General features: G+C 39.3%; 2 protein-coding genes across 2 annotated transcripts in view; one reads left to right on the forward strand and one right to left on the reverse strand.

Moving 5' to 3' along the window:
- The first annotated feature begins 7,867 nt into the window (after positions 1-7,867).
- TMEM69 (transmembrane protein 69) lies at positions 7,868-9,795 on the forward strand. Its single transcript, XM_007946719.1, is given in 3 exon segments — positions 7,868-7,909; positions 9,347-9,686; positions 9,689-9,795. Coding segments are annotated over 3 exon segments (489 nt in total).
- A 6,742-nt stretch (positions 9,796-16,537) lies between these two features.
- The window catches only part of LOC103201914 (intracisternal A particle-promoted polypeptide), a 66,924-nt gene continuing 61,370 nt past the window's right edge, over positions 16,538-22,091 (reverse strand). The window contains exons 7-8 of the mRNA XM_007946676.2: positions 20,823-21,043; positions 16,538-16,762 (exon numbers count right to left, since the gene is read on the reverse strand). Of these exons, the coding sequence (XP_007944867.1) occupies positions 16,538-16,762; positions 20,823-21,043 (446 nt within the window). The remainder of the gene's footprint in view (positions 16,763-20,822; positions 21,044-22,091) is intronic.

A 22,091-nucleotide genomic window follows, 5' to 3' on the forward strand; every position in this document is an offset into this window, starting at 1 on the left:
GAGTCATGTCTGTCCTCATAGTTGCCTTGGTCTGCTGATGATGATGCTGTCTCCCCCTCCTGACATTAGAGGTGGTTAGAAAAATACCGCCTCCATGTCTTGTTTACAGGTCCTTTGTCAAAGATAAGCTGTCTATAATAGATGGATTCACTTCTGGGTTCTTAATTCTGTTCCACTGTGTCTGTCACTGTACCAGTACTGGGAAGGCTGTTTTACCTGCCGTGGCTCTGTAATAGGTTTTGAGATCTGGGAGTGTGAGACTTGGGATAGTCCTACCTTTTAATTAACCACCAAACAGCCTGCAAACCAACTTTTCTACATACTTATAAACCTCAAGAATAGCAGTGATTCAGGAGAATCTTTTATGTATTAAATTTAAACTATGGCTTCAAACTGGCTGGTTTTACCCCTTACTGAGAATTTGCATTCCCATCCCAGACACCTCAACATATAAAGAAAACAAAAATCCTGACAACTGGACCAATAAGCAGCATCACAATAAATGGAGAAAAGATGAAGTTGTCTAAGATTTCATATTACTTGGTTTCACAATCAACACCAGTGGAAACAGCAGTCAAGAAATCAGATGACACATTGCACTGGGCAAACCTGCTGCAAAAGATCTCTTTAAAGTGCTCTAGAGCAAAGAAGTTTCTTTGAAGACTAAGGTGCGCCTAACCCAAGCCATGGTGTTCTCAATCATCTCATTAACATGTAAAAGCTGGACAGTGAATAAGGAAGACAGAAGAAGAGTTGATACTTTTGAGCTGTAGTGTTGGCAAAGAATACTGACTGCCAGAAGAATGAACAGATTTGTCCTGGAAGAAGTACAGCTAGAATGTTCCTTGGAAGCGAGAACGCCCAGACTTCGTCTCACCTACTTTGGTCATGTTGTCAGAAGTAACCATCCCCTGGAAAACGATATCATGCTTGGTAAAGTGAAGGGTCAGCAAGGAAGGGGAAGCCCTCAACAAGATGGACTGACACAGTGGCTGCAATAATGGGCTCAGGCAAAGAAAGGATTGTGAAGCTAATGCAGGACTGGGCAGTGTTGTTCTGTTGTACCTAGGGTTGCTATGAGTTGAAGCCAACTGGATGGTACCTAACAACCACCCCAGATATACTGAATCAGAATTTACATTTAATAAAATGCCTGAGGTGATTCAATTTCCTTAACGTTAACTGTCTTGTCAGTTAAGATATACCAGGAATAGATTACCTAATAAGCAAGATTAGTAAATAAACACAAGTAAGGCCATGCTTACTGGGTATTCCATCCCCATCAGATTGTAAATCTGAAAAAGAGGCTTTCATTCCACAGGAAGGTTTTCAGGGGTTGGGAGAGAGAAAGAGGCCAGTCATAGCTAAAAACAGAATCTTTGATATAGTGAAAAATGTGAACCTGCTCACTACAGATTAGTAAGTAAGCCTGTGCTTTACACCTTGTTTATTGAGTAATGCGACAATGAGGTATACCAATGGGCAAAAAATGTTTCACTCCTCTCACTGGATCATTTTAAGCTTGATTTAAAATAGTTTTGTTTTTGGCAAGCCACTGAGTCTGATACAGAAATGACTTGTGCAGCACAGCCACATATTAACTTTCAGACAATGGCAACTAGTCACTGAGGTACCATGGTATCTCTGCACCATGTAGACATTTTTCTTATCTATTTGAAAAACCACAAAAACATGCATCACAATTTGAGTTTTCCATGAACTACTTCTTTAGTTGGAATCCCTTAAAACTTTTAGTGCCTCTCATCTTTCCAGTGGAGTCTATTTTCATGTTTAAAGGCAGCAGGCATAATGGTTAAATGCAACGACTTAGAAATGGATTGCCTGGGTTCCAATACAGACTGTGACATCTACTAAACTGGATGAGCTTGAGTGAGTTAAGTTAACCCTTCCTGGATTCATTTTCCTTAACTATAAAATGAGTATGAAATAGTAACTACCTCATTGAAGTAAGTTAATATATATATAAAGCACTCAGAGCAGCAATTTCTGGCACATGATAATTGCAACAGTTATCAATGTTCATACAATTTAGCCATAAAACAAAGATGAAATCTGCTGAAGTATGACTCAGAATCATGTATTTATCTTTACCAGTTAACTTAAAAATCATTAATAAGCAGAAATGTTATCCATAATTTTAATTATAATTCCAAACTTACTAAAATGGTTGACTTGTGTGTGTGTCATCAGCCAAACTTTTTATAAATAGCTCACTGATGAGAAAACTTCAGTTGAAACTACTACTAATTCAAAATTAAAAAGGCTTTCTAACATTTCTTCCTCAAAATTTAAAGACAGAGCTCTGATACCATTCAGAATTGATGAAAGAATGTTTCTATCAGCATACCTGGGGGATAAAAAGAATTAGAGTGAGGTCTTACCCAAAGGTATAGGTCCAATAGGTAGCATACTGAACCCCCAAACAATGCCAAAACACAAAGCAACTGATGTGTGGTGGTGGTGTTGCTGTTATGTGTGGTGGAGTCGGCATAGCAACCCCTCCTTGGGTTTCCAAGGCGATAATACTACAGAAGTAGATTGCCCAACCTTCCTTCCCAAGAGTGGCTGGTGGGTTTGAACTGCCAGCCTTCTGGTTAGCAGTCAAGTGCCTTAGGCACTATGCTACCAGAGCTCCCTACTGAGGTATACTATCTACAAATAACTTTTTTTGGGGGGGCAGTATGTAAAACCAATTAAGAACAAAAACATTCCTAGGGCAATTAACAGAAATAAACTTTTGTGTTTGAAGAAATTATAAAAAGGTAAATTGAAACGGACTCCCTAGGAAAGTTGAGTTTTACTATTAATTTAGAAAAGTTTCATTCACAACTAGCATTTTACTATTTTATCTTTTAGACTCATTGCCACCTGAAACTCAATCACCTTTCCAAATACTAAAACCAACTGTGTCTGGCTTCCTTTCTGTGCTTTTGTTTTCAGTAAAACTTCTGGTTTGGTGACTCCCCAAAAGAAAACAAAAAGACAGTCTTTAAAAAAAAAAAAAAAAAATACGGCACAACGATACCGCATATCGAAAGCCTATTTTTACTTATTGAGATGTCTTACATTATTCTAATAAAAATTCTAATAAATGTCCCAAAATTAACAGCACGTTGATTCCCTTTCAAGCATTAGGTGTAGAAGACCTTCACCAAATTACAAACCGAAGTGTATGGAAAACTACCAATCACTTTATTATGAAAGCAATTTACACAGGAACGTAACTTCTATTAGTAAACTAAAACATAAACCACCATTAACTTCGTTTTGTTCTTAATAAGCAGAAAATAAGGAGGCCTGGTTGGGCAGTGGTTAAAGGGACCGACAGGCTGTTCAAATCCTAGCCGCTCCGCAGGAGAAAAATGTGGCCTTTTGCTTCCATAAAGATTTACATCCTTGGGGCAGTTTTACTCTGTCCTATAGGGTCGCTATGAGTCGGAATTGACTCCACCACAGTAGGTTCTGGAAGCAGAAAATAACAAAGCGAAAAGCAAGTATTTCAACAGATAGGTCCAGCCTATCTCGAAGCACAAACTGACACCACAGCACAATTTCAGAACTATATGCAACTACCAAAAAAAAAAAAAAAAAACCCACACCCATTCTTATGTAAACTTTTGGAGTAAGCAAACTTAGCCTCACCTTTGTTTTCACCTAGCAAGGAGTCTTCAAAATAAAACACCAATTGACCAAAAGATCTAGGGTTTCGGTTACTAGCCTCGTAGGCAAAACAACTGTTAAGACATTAACGTATTTAAGATACCGAAGCGCAGGGCACTTCCCCAAGCTACAGCCATTTTAGCTTGTCCTTTTGATTTTCACGGTGGTGGGGGAAAAAAAAGATTTAAAACATTAAAAATACTCTTACAACACTTAAAGCTCGATTAGCTTCTTTTTTTTCTTCCGGAGGAGAGGAGGGTAGTCAGTGAGGGACAGACTTAATCAAAATCAACGAAAACCCCTCGCTACCATAAAGAGCCCGAACTCTGTGGGCTTTAACCAAGCTCCTTTTTTCCCTCAAATACCCGACACCTGACTTACAGGACTTTTTCCTTTTTAAATTTTCCTTCATAGAAAAACAAAAGCCCTTGGTTCTCACTTCAGAAGGAAAGAAAAAGGAACTCGTAAACCAGAGCCGCTCAACCCCAAACAAACAGGAACGTCTGGAGAGGTGCCAGAGAGCCGCAGGTGAGTGTTCCGACCCGAAGACCAAAGTTGAAGTAGAAGAGCTCTCGCAGAGCCGCGGCGACGCTAATATGCACAGCTTCATGCCCGGGGGCGGTGCCCTGTCCGAACGGCAAGACCCACGGGTTCGGCTCGTTCCTACCCAGGCCGGACGTACACACAACCACCTGTGTGCGATCCCATTTAACTTGCTTTAAACAACCGATTGGGTAGGCACCGGACCGAGGCCCCCATGGGGAACACTCCAAAATCCCCTACTCCCCCGCTGTTCGAAGCTTCCACACTCACCCGACCGCGGGGAGGCTACAGCTGGGGACGAGGCGCGGCGTCCGTAGGCGCGTCCCCAGCTTCCTAATCCGGCAGAGGTGGCTAACCCACAACCATAACAAAGCTCTCCCCAAAATGGCTGCCCGACCCACACGGCCCAGGAGGGGCAGAGCTGGTAGAGGGAAAGGAGCGACGACCAGCCCGGCCCTCTCCCTCCCCGAACCGACCCCGCCTTACACACGCCCACCTGCTCGCACCGCCCACAGGGCTCAAGCGCATGCGCACGGGACCTCCTTCGGCGCCCCCACCCACCCACCCACCGGAGGGTCGCATGCGCCCCATACAACCAACGTTCGGCCGCTGGAAAGGCAGTTACCCCTGCCTGGCGCCTAGCACCCCTCGCTGCAGCACAAGGTGGCGCGTGGTCATCCTTGCCCCTCTACAGAGTTGAATATTCTGCTGTCCCTCCCGCCAGCTAAGAGGCGGAGATCAACCGAGTTTGACAATCCCCCCCCCAACGTTATGGCCGGGATGCATGTGAATGAGTGGGTGGGTGTATATGTGTGTATTCGTTTTTCCCTGCCCTTTCTTTCTTCATCCTCCCACACACCGCATCTGAACGAACACGCGTTTCCAAGCTACCTCGGTAAGTACTAGCAAAACGGTTTCGGAGTGTTGTTTTCGACCTCTTCCCACCTTTCGTTCCCTCCTTCACGTGCGCGCGTCGTTGAGACTCCAGCCCCCGGCGGGCCACACGGCCCAGCTCTGGAGACCTGCGCGGCACTTCACCGCGCGCTACCCGCTGGGAGTGGTAGTTCGTTGGGATGGTAGGCGTCACGCCCTAGACCCTGCGCCTAAGGGATGTGAGGCCAGCGCCTGCGCCAATGCCCGGGCGAAGTGTTTCTCCGACGCAAAGTCTCATTGGGTATAGCTCGACGGGAAGGGGCGGTGCTACCCTGCCAGAGAAGGAAATTAAAGTGAAAGCCCAGCGGAAATAAAAGCGGTGACTATTACGAAGAATTCTCTTTGAATTCATCCTGCGCGGCAAGCTGAACGAAGTGATGGCCGGCAATCACGAAGCTAAACTACCTAGAATCTGGAGGAATGGAGGAACTGACCGGCACGGGCCCTTGAGATCTGTTGCTTGTCATTAAATACAAGAATTGCCTGGTGCTGTTTTCTTTTACAGACTGAAATAGATAAGGAAAGGGATTTGCCCAAAGTCACACAGGCGAGAAGTAAATAAAAGTTAAAGCCAAGCCTAAGTTACTGGATCACCACACCTTTCATGGAGAAGTTAAAATTCTGTCCCTTGTGTTCTTTATTTCTTAATGAAGTTTCTAGGTCCCAGCAAAGAGAATGGAAGGAGAAAAAAGTTTTTTGTTTTTTTTTTCCTTCTTAAATAATATTAGTAATTTAAGGACCTTAACCTGGAGTGAGACAAACTCCATCGATGCCAGAAACCCTGTTGTTTTGCAAAGTAAAAAATGAGTTCTAGAGATGGCAAGCGATTTGACCAAGTCACATTTAGTCTGGACTTCAAGATTCCTACCTTCCTTCACCACCATCATTGAGATTGCTTCAGTAGCTTCATTCTACCTTCTCGACTACTGCAGGGCAAATTCGCTTGAGTGGGAACACTAGGCAAGGACAGTTCAACTACCCTGAAGTCCTCCACAGCCACCTTCCGCTAGAACTAAAATTTTAAAAGAATGACCCCAAGACGGATACTATAGATTGGGAACTAACTAGTCCAAGTCAGGTTCCCATCCGGAGTAACCTTTTCGGATTCTCAGGAAGTGGAGGCTGTCTAACTTTACTCACCGGAAGTGCTCTTTCACAGGTCGTGGGTGGTTCGGCTTTCTATCTCCTGGTGCGACGCTGACAAGGAAGTACCGGAGCAGCCACATGTGCAAAGAAGGAAGGAGGGGACCAACAGTAGGTAGGAAATAGGAGCCGCGGGCACCGTCGGGCTAGGGACCTGGAGTCAAGACTCCGCTCCCTTTTCTCCAATGTCGGTTTCGAGGCTTCCAGTGTGCAGTTTTCTGCATCCGAACAATGGAAATGCTGAGCGTTTTCGCTTAAATTGAGATTAACTCTTTTCTGTCCTTAATCAACACTGAGGTAAAATTTTAGGCAGTCACTTTTTCGCTTTAATACCCATGAGTTGGAAAGTATTTTAAACATTTTTAAAAAGGTAGTCTGGGAAGTCCTCACCAAAACGATTTTGAGCAAAGAAAGGTGAGGGTATTTGATTCTGGGGGACAAGAAACGGGTGTCGGTGTCACCTAACCTTTACTTAGACGCCAGAGAAAATTGTATCCTTACGTAAAATGAAGACATTGACTGCTATACATGATTTCTGGACCCAGACCCAGAGTCTGTGATTAAGAAATAAGTGCAATAAATTTATTTTAATTAAGCAGTAACCGGGATTTTTTTTCAGACGCTTTCTTCTGGTTAATGTGACTCATGTCAGATATGAATTCATATTTTCACTCTGCCACTTAGCGACTGCTTACTTTAGACATGGTTCTTAACCATTCCCTCTGGTTTAAGATGGGAACACAGCTATTATTTCTTGAGCTCTTACTTTGTGTCCGAGACAGTTCTCAGCTGTGTTAATTCATCATTTAAGGACCCTATGAGGGTTATTATTCTTATTTCAAACTTGAGTGAACTGAACCATAGCAAACTTAAGTAGCTTGCCCAAAGTCACACAGCAAGTCATGGAGACAGGATTCTAGGCTTAGCTTGACTACAAAATCTGTACTCTTTTAATCTGTACTGTCTCTCACCACCAACTTGATGAGGTTATTGTGAGCTTTAAATGAGTCAATGCATATAAAACACATAATTATGGTGCCTGGTTCACAGCTAAATTGTATTGATTGCCTTTGTTTTTATTATTTTGAGCTATTTGAAGTCTTAACCCCAAAGTAGATTGGGGGGGGGGGGAATGGGGAAGAGAAGAGAGAAGCTGTAACTTTCATTTTTAAGGATGAGAAAACTTGCACCTAAGGAAGTAATTTATCCAAAGTCACACAGCTAGAAGTGGTGGAACTGTTTGTAAAATCCAGATCTGTCTCTTCATTACTTCCTTAAACCAGACGGCAAAATCTAAACGAATGGGTTAGGAAAGAAAAGGACCTCTTTCCTTAATGTGTTACGGCCTCTTTGAAAACACATTCTTATCAAAGGAAAATGTTACATGGAAGAAATTCTCATGAGTTTCTACTTTTTAAAAATTATGTGTAAAATGAGGGAAATAAAATAACATCTCGTTTTGTACACAGCAACATGCTTCTGATTCAGCCCTTCCAGTTCCCTGTGAGAACATGTTAATCAGAACTGCCCAGCGTCTTCCTGAAAAAGACTTTCAATAGGGTCTACTATGCTTCACTTCATTCAGAAATTTTCTCAAGCATCTTCAAAGGTTGGTTTATTTAGCAAGTATTTGGGCACTATTTGCCAGGCACAGCTCTGGCTAAGGCAATAGCAGTGAAAAAGATGACAAAACAATATTTATCCTCAGGTATTCAAGTGTGGGGGAGGATTAGATAATATGAAAATAAGTAAGATAGTATGTCAAGTGCTACATGTTATGGAGAACTATAAAGCGGGGAAGGGCAATAGGGAGTGTCAAGAATAGTTACAGGGACTCAGCCATAAAGAAAAATGAAGTTCTGATACATACCATCACATGGATCAACCTTGAAAACATGCTGAGTGAAATCAGTCAGTCACAAAAGGACAAGTATATGATCTCACTATATGAAATATCTAGACTAGGCAAATACAGAGATACCAGAGTTTATCAGTGGTTACCCAGGGGTGGGAAGCAGGGGGAATGGTGGTGTCATTGCTTAGGGAACACTGAGTTTTGTCTTCTGGTTCTATTTTCTTCATAGATGCTGAAGTACCCTTTCACTGAGTTTCTATAATGATAGAATAATTTGGAAATGGATAGTGGTGATGGTTATACAACATGATGAATGTAATCCCTATCACTGAACTGTACATGTATAAAATGTTAAATTGCCAAATTGTCTTGTTATATATATTTTTATCACACACATACACAGAGAGTAGGCATAGGATTCACCAAGATACCAAGATTCTTAAACAACTAAGTTTCTTTTTTAATTTCATCCAACATTTTTTGTTGTTGTTGCTATTTTTACTGTTTTTCTGTTTACTAGTTGAAGTCTGGCTTCTCTCTAAAGCACAGAATTGGCAGGAAAGGTTATTACTTTCGCATATGCCATGAAAGGCACTGGGGATATTTTTAAAGGCAAAGCAAATATGGTCCTGGCACAAGTCTACTGAGACAAAGACAAGTAAACATGCAATTTTAATTCACTGTGAGAATTATGATGGAAGTGTACATAGGGTGCTTACGTGGTTCATCATGTGGTGAAAAATGTGAAACTGTTCACTACAGATTAGTAAGCCCATGCTTGCTTTGCTTATTGAGTATTCCGCCCCATATGCAGTGTTTGTAATGCTAAATTGGAAAGTAGTTTGCTTTTCTCTACATAAACTAGCACAGTAATTTGTGCTGCCCCCCCCCTTTTTTTTTTTTTTACAGTTTATAAATAGAAGGGGCAGTGCTTAGTCTTGACTTGTTCTTTTTATTTGTTTTGTGGAATAAGATTAGGGTAGATTGAGCACATCACTGGTTTCTGTTCACTAGTTTCTTTCACATGTTGTATATCTGGTTTATAGTCTTAGTAGTAGTTCAACCTTTATTATAAAGTTTGATGTGCTAATGGAAAGCAGATGGTTTGTTTTTATATTGCTTCAGATTGGAGTTAACCAAGAAATTTCGTTAAATAAAATATTTTGTCTTCTGGTTCTATTTTCTTTATAGATGCTGAAGTACCCTTTTGCTGTGGGACTAGGAACCTGCAGGAAAATAGATAAACTGTTTCTCAAGACATCTCTCCAGCAGAACTTTCCCCGTTTGCTTCCAAGGCCTTGGCTCTTGTCATCATTTCCAGTGTGTATGAGCAAAACACAATGTTACCATACTTCCCCATGCTGTTTTAAGAAGAAGCAGAAGCCAGCAGAACTTAGAGCCAAGACACCAAGCACTATCACTTACCTGACTGATAGTCCACAGCCGGCTCTATACATAACTCTGGCAGGACTGGTCCCCTTTGTTGCTCCACCACTGATCATGGTGATGACAAAGACTTACATCCCCATATTAGCTTTTACTCAGTTGGCTTATGGAGCCAGTTTTCTGTCTTTCCTGGGAGGGGTCAGATGGGGTTTTGCTCTGCCAGAAAGCAGTACAGCCAAACCAGACTTCCTTAATTTAGGTAATAGTATGGCTCCTGTTCTGTTTTCATGGTCTGCCTTCCTTATTTCTGAAAGACTCAGTGAAGCTATAGTCACAATAATAGTAGGTTTAGCGATAGCATTACATGTTGAACTTTTTCTCTTGCCACATTATCCCAACTGGTTCAAAGCCCTGAGGACAGTAGTCACTTTAGTGGCCTGCTTTTCATTCGTAATCACTTTATTACTTAAAGATATTTATGCAGAGGAAACCCAACCCAAAAAACCTGGTCAAGTGGAATAAATATAAAACCTTTCTATAGACAGCATTAGCATGTTGCCTATAAGCTTTGTAAGTTTGCGTTTTGACATCACCCTTTTCTACAGTTTTCTTCCACCAAGGGAGTCCTGGTGGTGCAGTGGTTAGAGCTGCTAACCAAAAGTTAGTGGTTCAAACCTACCAGCTGCTCTGTGGGAAGATAATGAGGCAGTCTGCTTCTATAAAGATTTATAGCCTTGGAATCCCTACAGAGCAGTTATACTCTGTTCTATAGGGTCACTGAGTTGAAATCAACTCAATGGCAGTTTGTTTTTTCTTCCACCAATGGTAGATTATTTTTCATTTCTAGAAATACTTTTATTTCATAGTAATTGAATAAGAGCATAAAGATCCCTGATAACTCTTGTTCATGTAACATTAGGTTATAGTCCTCACACATTTATTGATTATATAGTCATCCACCTAAATATTTCAGTGTTACAATTGTCTTGAAAATGATAAAATTAAAAAAAAAACCCTCTTGTTAGACTTATTATTTAAAAAAAAAAAAAGTCTCCCAGTTCAAAAGGAAAACCTTTGAACCCATGAGTGTCTGAAAATAACAGGTAGTTTCAGTGATTTTTCATAGCAGTTGTCCCTGGGAATTGGATTTTGAAGCTCATTTTACTTGGTATAACCTAGATACATGAACTGAAAAGATCTGTGTCTCCAAAGCTAGTAAGGAACAGTATCATGAAAGAAAGACAAGTTCAAGAAAAAGGTGACCTCTTTTTTTATTTTAATCAGAATATTTGGCATGGCATAAATGCAATTTACACCCCCTTATCACCAAACACATAACACCAGCTAATCAAAAACATCTAAAATAATAAAGCCACTTTGTTGTTATGTGCCGTCGAGTCGGCCTCAACTCAGCAACCCCTCCTTGGGTTTCCAAGGCAGTATCACTGCAGAAGTAGGATTACCCAACCTTCCTTCTGGGAAGTGGCTGATGGGTTTGAACTACCAGCCTCCTGGTTAGCAGTCAAGTGCCTTAGGCACTACGCTAACAGACCTCCCAATAAAGCCACTAGTACATTCGAATTAGGGAGTAAAAGCCAAGCTGAAGTCAACTTGCTCTAAAGAGTAGGCTTATTTAGTTCTACATCTGCTAATTCACAGAGATGCTTTTTACAAACTGCAAAAGACACTGGGTTCTAACTTGAAAATCTAGTCTCGTGAAATTCCTACTCTTACAAAAGGAAGAACATTTTATCCACCCCCTACTTTGGCCAATAGCAACTGGGATCTTAAAAGCTTGCAAGCAGCCATCTAGATGCAACGATGGATCTCTCCTCATCCAGAGCAAAGAAGAATGAAGAAAACCAAAGATTCATGGAAACAATTAGTCCTAGTGACTGGTATACCATGCGATTCTCAGCCTATACAACTACGACTGTGAGACCAGAAGAACTAGATGGTACCCAGCTACCACTGTCAACCACTTGAAGGGAGATCTATGTAGGAGATCCTGGATAGAGAGGGAGAACAATGTGGAACAAAACTCAAAATGATTTGGAAAGACGGGGGAGGAAACCAGGTTTGCTGGTCTGATAGAGCCTGGTGGAACCCCTGAGACTATGGCCCCTAGCTGCCCTTCAGGTCTGGAATTGAACCCACACCTGTGGCTTCCACCAACAAAAGACAGGCATATGAGTTGAACATTTACATTAGATAGATACACTCCTTAGAACAATCATGGGAGAAAGAAGGGCTGTTTATGCACAGGAAGACAGCTCAGGGCAGGAGTGCATGGAGGGAAGGACAAAGGGACGAGGTAACTACTGGGAGAAAGTGGGAGGGGAGCTGTTACATTGGGGTAAATCGTAGTTAATGTCATGAGACAAAGTATGTGAACTGCTGTATGGAAAGTGAATTTGCTCTGTAAACTTTTCACCCAAATCACAATTGAAAAAAAAAAATGGTGTAAAAATAGAGATCAGAGGAAAAAATATCACTTGTTATGTGTAATATTCAAATATTAACTAAGTCGAATTCTGTAAGTAACTTATATGATATCTAGTGATTTTTGCTGTGAATAGATTTATCAGACTAGAGTATTAATGGGAGCTCTGGTGGCATGGTGCCTATGGCACTTCACTGCTAACCAGAAGGTTGGAGAATGAAACCTACCAGCCACTCCTACTTCGTAGAGCTACTGCGTCAGAAACCCAAGGAGGGGTCGATATGAGTTAGAGATGATGCAACAGCATTTAACAACAGTATTAACGAGCTCTGGTGGCACAGTGGTAAAGGCATCTAGCTGCTAACCAAACTTAGCAGCTACTCTGCAGGGACAGGCAGCCTGCTTCTGTCAAGATAACCAGCTTTGTTGCGAGTGGCCATCTAGATGCAACAATGGGTCCCTCCTCGTCCAGAGCAAAGAATGAAGAAAACCAAAGATGCATGGAAACAAACAGTCGAAGGGACTGGTAAACCATGCGATCCGCAGCCTATACGACTGTGGGACCAGAAGTAGTAGATGGTGCCCAGCTACCACTGTCAACCACTTGGAGGGGGATCTGTGTGGGAAATCCTGTATAGAGTGGAAGAACAAAACTCAAAATCATTAAAAGAAGAAGAAGAAGAAAAAAAAAAAGACCAGGTTTCCTGGTCTGATAAGAGCCTGGTGAAACCCCTGAGACTATGGCCCCTAGCTGTCCTTCAGGTCTGGGATTGAACTCATTCCTGTGGCTTCTAGCCAAATAACAGGCATATGGCCTGGATATTTACATCAGGTAGATACACTCCTTGAAGAGATCAAGGAGAACAGATCATCAGAGAACAGAAGGGCAGTATATGCACAGGGAGACAGTTTGGTGGGGCAGGATGCATGGGAGGGAAGGACAAAGAGAAGAGGTAACTCTGGGGAGGAAGTGGGAAGAGAGCTGTTACATTGTGGGAAATTGCACTCAATGTCATGAACTGCTGTATGAAAAATGAATTTGCTCTGTAAACTTTCACCCAAATCACAAATTAAAAAAAAAAAATTTTACAGCTTTGGAAACCCTATGGAGCAGTTCTACTCTGTCCTACAGGGTCAATATGAGTTGGAATCAATTCTATGGCAGTGAGTTACAGTGTTAAGTTGTATACTTTTTAACAAACCATACTAGGTAGACCTAATTCTGATCACTGAGAAGCTTGCCAGTTAAAAATTCATACCTGAAATCACTATAGGAGCCTTTTTAATGTAAAGAATAGTTCTGCAGCCTGATCAGGAAAGGAAGCTCATATGCTTGAAAAGAACTTCTGCGGATTCTACTGGTTTTGGTGAGGAAACTCCTTTCTTTGCTAAGTTATAGGAGTACTGTACAACTTTGCCAAACTTTCTGGATCTCAATACATGATATTCCAAAATAGGGGCAAATCGTATTTTTAGGAAAATTATCCAGTTACACTAAAAAATGCTAAAATATAGCTAACTTATAGTATACGCTTATGAAAAAGAACTTTTAAGTAACATTTTAACTGAAATTGGCAGGATGTGGCATTTTGAATGATCAGATGTTTCGAAGGAAGATGAATAGTTGCTGAGAAAACTAAAGACATTTTTTAAAAATTAAATATGCAAATCCCAAAAGAACAAAACAAACTTTAAAATCCAGGCAATCTTATAGCAGTCTGATAATCTAGGAATGCTGTTAATTATATATGCCTCTTAAGAAAACTGTTTTTTAAGTACATTTGATTTTAATTGAAATGGACAAGATATTGCATTTTGAATTGCCAGATAATTTGAAGATAATTTTAATAGTTGCTTAAAAATAGAATTAAAGGTAAAATTAAATGTGAAAATCCCCAAACTTTAAAAACCTGGTCAGTCTTACTATAGTTTGGTAACCTTGGAATACTAATAAACTAAGTTAATAAAAAAAAAAATCTAGCTGCTTTATTAGTACATTCTTTTTAAGAAACTGTTGTTATCTAGGAAATAATAAGCATATTTACAATTATATGTTTTCAGGGATCTCTGGACCTTTTTAAATCTTGCCCTTTGACATGAAAAGAATAAAGGGATCATGAGGCTAATCCCCTATTGTTTATCTTTTATTTCTATTAGTGTTTTATAACTACAGTTTGCTTTTTTTTCCTGAATCACCTCTATAATCTTGACATTATATTTTTATATGCTGTTGTTAGGTGCTGTTGAGTCAGCTCCAACTCACAGCGACCCCATGTACAACAGAACTAAATACTGCCTGTTTGTGTGCCATCCTCACAATCCTTGCTATACTTGAGCCCATTCTAGCAGCCACTGTGTCAGTCCATCATGTTGAAGGTCTTCCCCTTTTTCGCTGATGCTTCACTTTACCAAACATGATATCCTTTTCCAGGGAATGGTCCCTTCTGACAACATGACTAAGTAAGTGAGACAAAGTCTGGCCATTTTTGCTTCCACGGAGCATGCTGGCTATACGTTTATTTTTATATAGCAGCGCAAAATGCCTCCCTTTACAGTGACACTCTCTTTTGAAACACATTCTCTGTTAATTAGGTATATCAAAGGCATATAAGTTGAGCTTAAGTAGACTATAATTATCTTGATACTCCATTCTTTTGACATTTTACAGATCCCAAACAAGCATTGGTGACCCTACAGGATTTTAGGATATCCCAGTGAAAAGATACAGCTTTCTGTCTGCAGTATGTAAGCTTTTCCTAATATGTGCATGTGATTTATTAAAGAAAGTGTCCTTGTAGGCCAATTCATATATTTTGGATATGAGTACTACCTGAGGATTTAATGCTTACCAAAGATTTTCTATCTAAATGACCTGTTGATACCTGTAACAATACACTGGTGACTTAATATAAAAAGAAAAAAAAAAAAAAACCCAGGGAAATTAGGGGTATACAAATCAAATTTTTGAGGCAGCTATTTAAACCTAAATATATGCAATACTTTTAATATGTATAGCTTCAACTGGCTAGTAAAAATAAAAGGAATGATCATGTACACGATGAATCTTTCTTTTAGAAAAGAACAGAGAAAAATTCTTCAGAAGGCATCTCGGGGGAAATGAAAAGTTTTTAGAAGTAGTTTTGCATCAGGGACCTTTGAACTTATAAGTCAGTGTCTATAAAAATTGTCACAAGTACCTACAAGTAGTCTTTTCCAAGACAGTCCAGGCAGTAGCTTTGTAGCAAGCTTGTACTTAGGCTTCCCCAGGTACAAGAAACCTGCACAAAGCCAGATAACCTAATAAAATTCCCTCTTCCCAAACATTACATATTTTTGGCAACTACCTACAAAACAAAGAAGAAACTTCCCAGGCTCATAGTACCTTTCGCTGGACTCTATCCACCCCCCACCCCCATTAGATTACCCTATTGCAATAAAGGACTGTCAGTAAGGACTTCCTATTAATTCCTCACTTGCATTCTCAGCATCAAGACAAAAAAACATGAGCAAGAAAAAGTATTCCTTATGTGATCAAGCTGATCAATAGGCAGGTCTTTATCTCTCTATATAGATAGCTAAACTCTTATGGTGCAAGTGCCTAAGGCATTTGACTGCTAACCAGAAGACTGGCCATTCAAACCCACCAGCTGCTCTGAGGAAGGAAGATGGGGCAATCTACTTCCATAATGATTTACTGACTCAGAAACCCAACAGGTGTTGCTAGGAGTCGGAATCAACTTGATGGCAGTGAGTTTGGTTTGGTATACAGACAGCTAGAGAAGCCCTGGTGGTATAGCTGTTAAAGTGCTGAGCTGCTAACCAAAAGGTCGGTAGTTCAGATCCAACAGCTGCTCCATGGAAGAAAGATGTGGCAGTCTGCTTCCATAAAGATTTAGTCTTGGCAACCCTATGGGACAGTTCTACTCTGTGCTATACAGTTGCCATGAGTCAGAATCAACTCAACTGGGACTGGGGTATGTAGATAAGTATTTTCTGCAAGCTGCTCCAAGTGTTGCCAATAAAAAAACTTGAGGCCAGAGAGAACTCTTGTTATCAAGTAAAAGAAGGAAGTTATTTCATTGGTTTTTCTCTGTAGGTTAAACTGTGGCCATGGAAAATTGTGCTTTGCATTGAATACTGAATGTACAAAGCTCTTCAAATTATCACATTGATGTTATTCCTGCATCACATAAAGGTCATACTACTGCTTGAAATGTACTAGAGAAGCAGCTAAAGGGACTATTAACCAAGACTCCTTTAAATAAATCATTTTTACAAATAGGACTCTACCCTTAACTGAACAATTCTGGAGCATACACAGCATTTCTGTTGTTGGTAAGCTTAGTAAATTTGTGTGAACTCTTTATTAATTTAGGATATATTCCATATACCTTGTCAAATTCTTATCAAAAATCTTTCTTTAGTCATTTCTCAACCAAACACATGGAAAACCCAATAAAATCACAGGGTCCTATTACCAAATACACGCTTGATTTGCAAAAGGTCAGATGCTATATTTTCAAAATGTTTAGTGTGCTTGTATGCTTTGTATATCATAGTACAGCAACACCCCCTTCACAACGACTGGTTATCATATTACCAATTTCTGTCCATGTATCTGAATGAGGATTATAAACTTCAACTGAGTCCAAGGTTCCAGGGGCCAAGAAATCATGGCTAGAAGATCGACCTCCAGAAACATACAGAAGCCCATTGACTGCCACAACACACATGCCTGCTCTAGGTACTTTCATTGAGGCAACTTCAACCCACTTTTCCTGGTTAAAAGAGAAAAAAAATATATATATATATTAGAATCCTAAAATGATTGGAATAGAAACAAGTGCTGAGAAATCAGATACTCTTTTTTCAGACTTCTTTTGCATGTTTTAATTTCAAATTCACAATCCTGGATAGAGAGGGAAAACAATGTGGGACAAAACTCAAAATTATTTGGGGAAAAAAAAGGGGGTGGGGACCAGGTTTGCTGGTCTGATAGAGCCTAGTGGAACCACTGAGACTATGGCCCCTAGCTGCCCTTCAGGTCTGGAATGGAACCCACACCTGTGGCTTCCAGCCAAACAAAACACAGGCATATGAGTTGAACATTTACCTGAGGTAGATACACTCCTTGGAGAGAACAATCATGGGAGAAAGAAGGGCTGTTTATGTACAGGGAGACAGCTCAGGGGGCAGGAGTGCATGGAGGGATGGACACAGGGAAGAGAAGTGGGAGGGGAGCTGTTGCATTGGGGTAAATTGTAGTCAATGTCATAAAGTATATATGAACTGCTGTATGGAAAGTGAATTTGCTCTGTAAATTTCCATCCAAATCACTATATACATACACACACACACACACACATATGTACACACACACACAAATAAATAAATAAAATACTTATTTTAAAAAAATTCACAATCCAGTCAGATAAGTATTTAGAATATTTTTGAATGAATTTTCATGTAGAAAAGTAGTGTATTCAGAGGAAAAGAACTGAAAAACACATCTATGATTATAATCATAACTCACGATTGAGAGATGACCTAGAAATCATACATAGACGAGCATTCTGAGAATCTAGGTCTGTGGATGCTAATAGGTAACACATGCAAACAAAATAGTAAAACACTCCAAGGTGAAAGCTTATATAGCAAAGAGTTTTTTAAAACCTTTAATTGGCTGGGTAACTTAAACATCTCAAAGAGAATGATATAGCATATAATACTTGCCAAATTAATTTGACCATGCAATCCTTTTTTAAGGACTATCCAGTAGAATTAGTGGTCTGCAGAACGTATTTTCAAAAATGGTTCTATAGACCAGGGTTAGAAACTATGGTGTGTTTTTCTATAAACTGCAGACTAAGAATTATTTTTCCATTTTAAAAGGTTAGAAAAGTAAAGAAAAACATGCCCAAAGAAGAGACTGTTTGCAGCCTGCAAAGCCTAAAATAGTAATTATCTGGCCCTTAACATAAAAATTATGTTAATTCCTCATATATATTGTTCCCTGAAGAACTTTCAGTAAGTTGCTATAGCCAGAATGACACTTTATGTCCTACTCCAGGGAAACTGTCAATACGCAAAAAGCAGGAAGCTACTAAGGTCCTAGGGTGTAATCAAGAGAGAAAAGAACAAGTGGCCAGGTTAAAAAAAAAAAAAAAAAAAGTTACCCATCTGGAAATGAAGCATATGGTGGATGAAGTTTTGAAGGCCATAAGAGTGAACAGTGATTGTTCATCAGTGCTAGAAAGTGAACTTTTTGAAGGCAGGGAGCTAATGAGCTTCATATTCCAGTACCTAGTATAGTGCCAACACATTATAGATAGTCAGTGTGTGTATGTTGATCTGAACTTAAATTATAAAATCGAGGAAAATCCTTTGAAACTGAAGGACCAGGTTAAATTTCAAGGCTGTTTGATCAGCTGAAATTACAGAACACCTCACAAAGTTGCCATAGCTGAAAAAAGTACTTATATTTTAAAAGATAGATATATTCACAAAAGATCCTTATAACTTAGGATGCTTTGGGTAATGTTTACCAGTAGGGAAAACTAACTTTTGCTTTCTCACAAAATGTCCCTTGACAACAATAAAGGGACCATAGAGCCCATGGTCAAACAATAGTTTGCTTTTTATCCTGAATCACCTCCAGATAAATTGTTAAGACCAGAAACATGTTTTACCAGAGATGTTATCTTCAGGGTTTGGCTCTAAAATGTAGGATTTTGTTGTTGTTAGCTGCTGTGGAGTTAGCTCAACTCATGGCAACCTCATGCCCAACAGGATTGAAGGAGGGCTGTGATCCACAGGGTTTTCATTGGGTGATTTTTGGAAGCAGATTACCAGACCATTTTTCCTAGTCTGCCTTAGTCTGAAAGGTCTGCTGAAACTTCTTCAAAATCATAGCAACATGCAAGTTTCCAGTGACAGATGAATGGTGGCTATACTTGTGGTGCACTGGCCAGGAATCAAACCCAGCTCTCTCCTACATGGAAGGTCTAGAATTCTATCACTGAACCAACATTATTCTCAATTTAGGAGTTTAGTTAGATGGTAAATAACAATATCATTTCAGATTTATGCATGAAAAATCAAGGTAACATACATATCATTGATAAGCACTTTGGAACTAAAACTGGCATTTCATAGCCATATAGAAAAACTAGACAGGAAATACCAAAATGGATGTCAAAAGAAATTCTGAAACTTGCTCTTAAGCACAGATTAGCTAAAGCAAACAGAAAAAAAAGGATGAAGTAAAAGGGCTGAACAGATGATTTTAAAGGGTAGCTTGAGAAGACAAAAAAGAAAAAAAGTATTAACAGTGAAAAGTGCAAAGACCCAGAGTTAGAAAAACAAAAGGGAAGAACATGATTGGTATTTCTTAAGCAGAAAGAACTGAAAAATTCAAGACTTAAATCGTAATACTGATACTCTATGGGCAAAACATTGACTCAGGAAACATCTAAAGAAGGTGGAATGAATATACAGAGTCACTGTACAAAAAGAATCAGTCAACATTAAACCATTTCAGGAGGTAGCATATCATCAAGAACCACTGGTACTAAAGAAGTACAAGCTGCACTGAAGAATATTTCATGATAATAAAAGAATCAATTCATCAAGAAGACATAATCCCATTGTGAACTCACTGTGTAATAGAGCTTCAAAATATGTGAACCAAAACATGATAGAACTAAAAGGAGATATAGATAAATCCATAATTACAGGTTTTTTTTTTTTTTTTTTAACAGAATGCTGAAAGTACCATGGACTGCAAAAAGAACTAACAGATCTGTCCTGGAGGAAGCGCAGCCAGAATGCTCCTTGGAAGCAAGAATGGCCAGACTTCGTCTCACCTATTTTGGTCATGTTGTAAGAAGGGACCATTGCTTGGAGAAGGATGTCATGCTTGGTAGGGTGGAGGGTCGACGAAAGAGGGGGAGGCTTTCAACAAGATGGATTGACATGGTGGCTGCGATGATGGACTCAAGTATAGCAGGGATTGTGGGGCTGGCGCCGGATGGGGCAGTGTTTCGTTCTGCTGTGCATGGGGTCGCTATGAGTCAGAAACAACTCGACGGCACTTAACAACAACAACAACAATAATTACAGATGGAAACTATTAACACTTCTTTCTCAGTAATTGGCATAACATTTGGTCAGAAAGGCAGTAAGGCTAGGGTAGACTTGAACAAACACTAAAAACCAACTTGACTTAATTGACATTTATACAACACTATACTCAGCAACAACAATATACAATTTTTTTCAGGTATACATGAAACATGTACCAAAACAGGAATCATACAAAGTCTCTGATCACAGTGGAATTAAATTAGAAGTTAATAACAAAAAGATAACTGGAAAATCCACAAATATTTTGAAACTGCATAACATACTTCTAATAACCCATTGGTCATAGAAGAAATTACAAAAGAAATTAGAAAATATTTAAAGATAAATGCTGATTAAAACACAACATGTCAAAATGTGTGGGATGCAAGTAAAACAGTGTTTGAGGGAAATGTATAGCTTTAAAGGCTTATATTAGAGAAGAGCGTGGTCTAAAACCAATCATTTAAGCTTCTGCTTTAAGAATCTATAAAAAGAACAAATTAAACCCAAAACAAATAGAAGGAGGAAAAAAATAACAGAAATCAATGAAGTAGAAAATGGGAAAGCAATTTTTAAAAAGATAACACTAAAAGCTGGTTCTTTGAAAAGAGAAACACAAAGTATCAGCATCATGAATGAAAGAGAGCACATCACTACCAATCCTACAAACATTAAAATAATAGGATACTAAACATTTGAAATTATCCAACCTACCTCTTCAAAGGAATATTTTTCTACAGTGTGAAGAGCATCCTGTGTCTCATTCCACCCTCCAATAGAAAAGATGCAGTCATTCAGTACAGCCACCCCAAGATATGCTCTCCTGGTTCCCATTGGAGGAAGTGGAGACCAACGCTTAGAAAGTGGATCATAAACTTCAAAAGAACGAAGCTCTATTCCTTCATTGCTGATGCCTCCAATTACATAAATTAAACCTGGAAACAGAAATTTTTCTTCAGATGTCATAGAAAATATAATATAAATAACAAAAAGTAATACCTGTGATCTAAATTAGCTATGCTGATGCTATACTTAATGTAGGACTTGTGATACTATTTTTTTAAACTGAATTTCTAGTTCAATTTCTAAATCACAACACACACTAATAAGAACAGTAACTACCTTTTGTTGATTGCTAAGTGTGATTTAAATGCCTTGTCCCAATTAATAATCATAATTCAAGAGGTCATCTTATTACTTCCACTGTAAGAAAGGGAAAAAAAAGAAAACCACTAATGCCCAGAGCCTTAATTAACTTGTCCAGTTATCTCAGACCTTGCTTTGAACCTAGTTTTGCCTGGCTCCAAAGCTGTTAATTGTGTGCAAACAACTCACTTGAAAAAATAATACACAGATATGCAAGACTTGCTATTATTATTCAGTCTGTAAACCATACCTGATGCACATATACATTCATAATCTGTTTGCACAAGTTCCGCAGCCACCTAGGATCTGTCACAAACAGATTTTTAGTGATTACTTTCTTTCCATCTACACTTTTTACCTTGGAGCCTTACATTGTTGGTGGTCCCCTGCCTAGACCACTCTCCCCACCACTTTCATCTGTCAAAAGCCAACTCTTCCTTTAAGGCTTATATCTAATCCAGGAAACTCTCTGATCTTTCCAATTTGATGTGATGTCCTAATATTTAAGTTTCATATGTTTTTTAATTAATATTTTACTATGTTTTAGGGGAAAGCTATAAAGTAAATTAGGTTCCCCTTTAAAAATTTTTATATAAATTGTTCCATGTCATTGGTTATAATTTCTATAATGTGTCAGCATTGTCATTATTTCCATTCTATTTGTTCTGTTTCCATTGATCTAGTGTCCCTTCCTCTCCCTGACTTCTCATCTATACCTTTGGGTAAATGTTGACCATTTGGTCTCCTATCATTCATTGTTTGAGGGAGCATATTACTCACAGGTGATACTGTTTATTTATTTATTTATTTTTTGATGCTGTTCTTTTTTTTTTTTAG

Source organism: Orycteropus afer, unplaced genomic scaffold (genome assembly GCF_000298275.1).
Source record: "Orycteropus afer afer isolate SDZICR_OR568_19922 unplaced genomic scaffold, OryAfe1.0 scaffold00169, whole genome shotgun sequence".
Classification (NCBI taxonomy): domain Eukaryota; kingdom Metazoa; phylum Chordata; class Mammalia; order Tubulidentata; family Orycteropodidae; genus Orycteropus; species Orycteropus afer.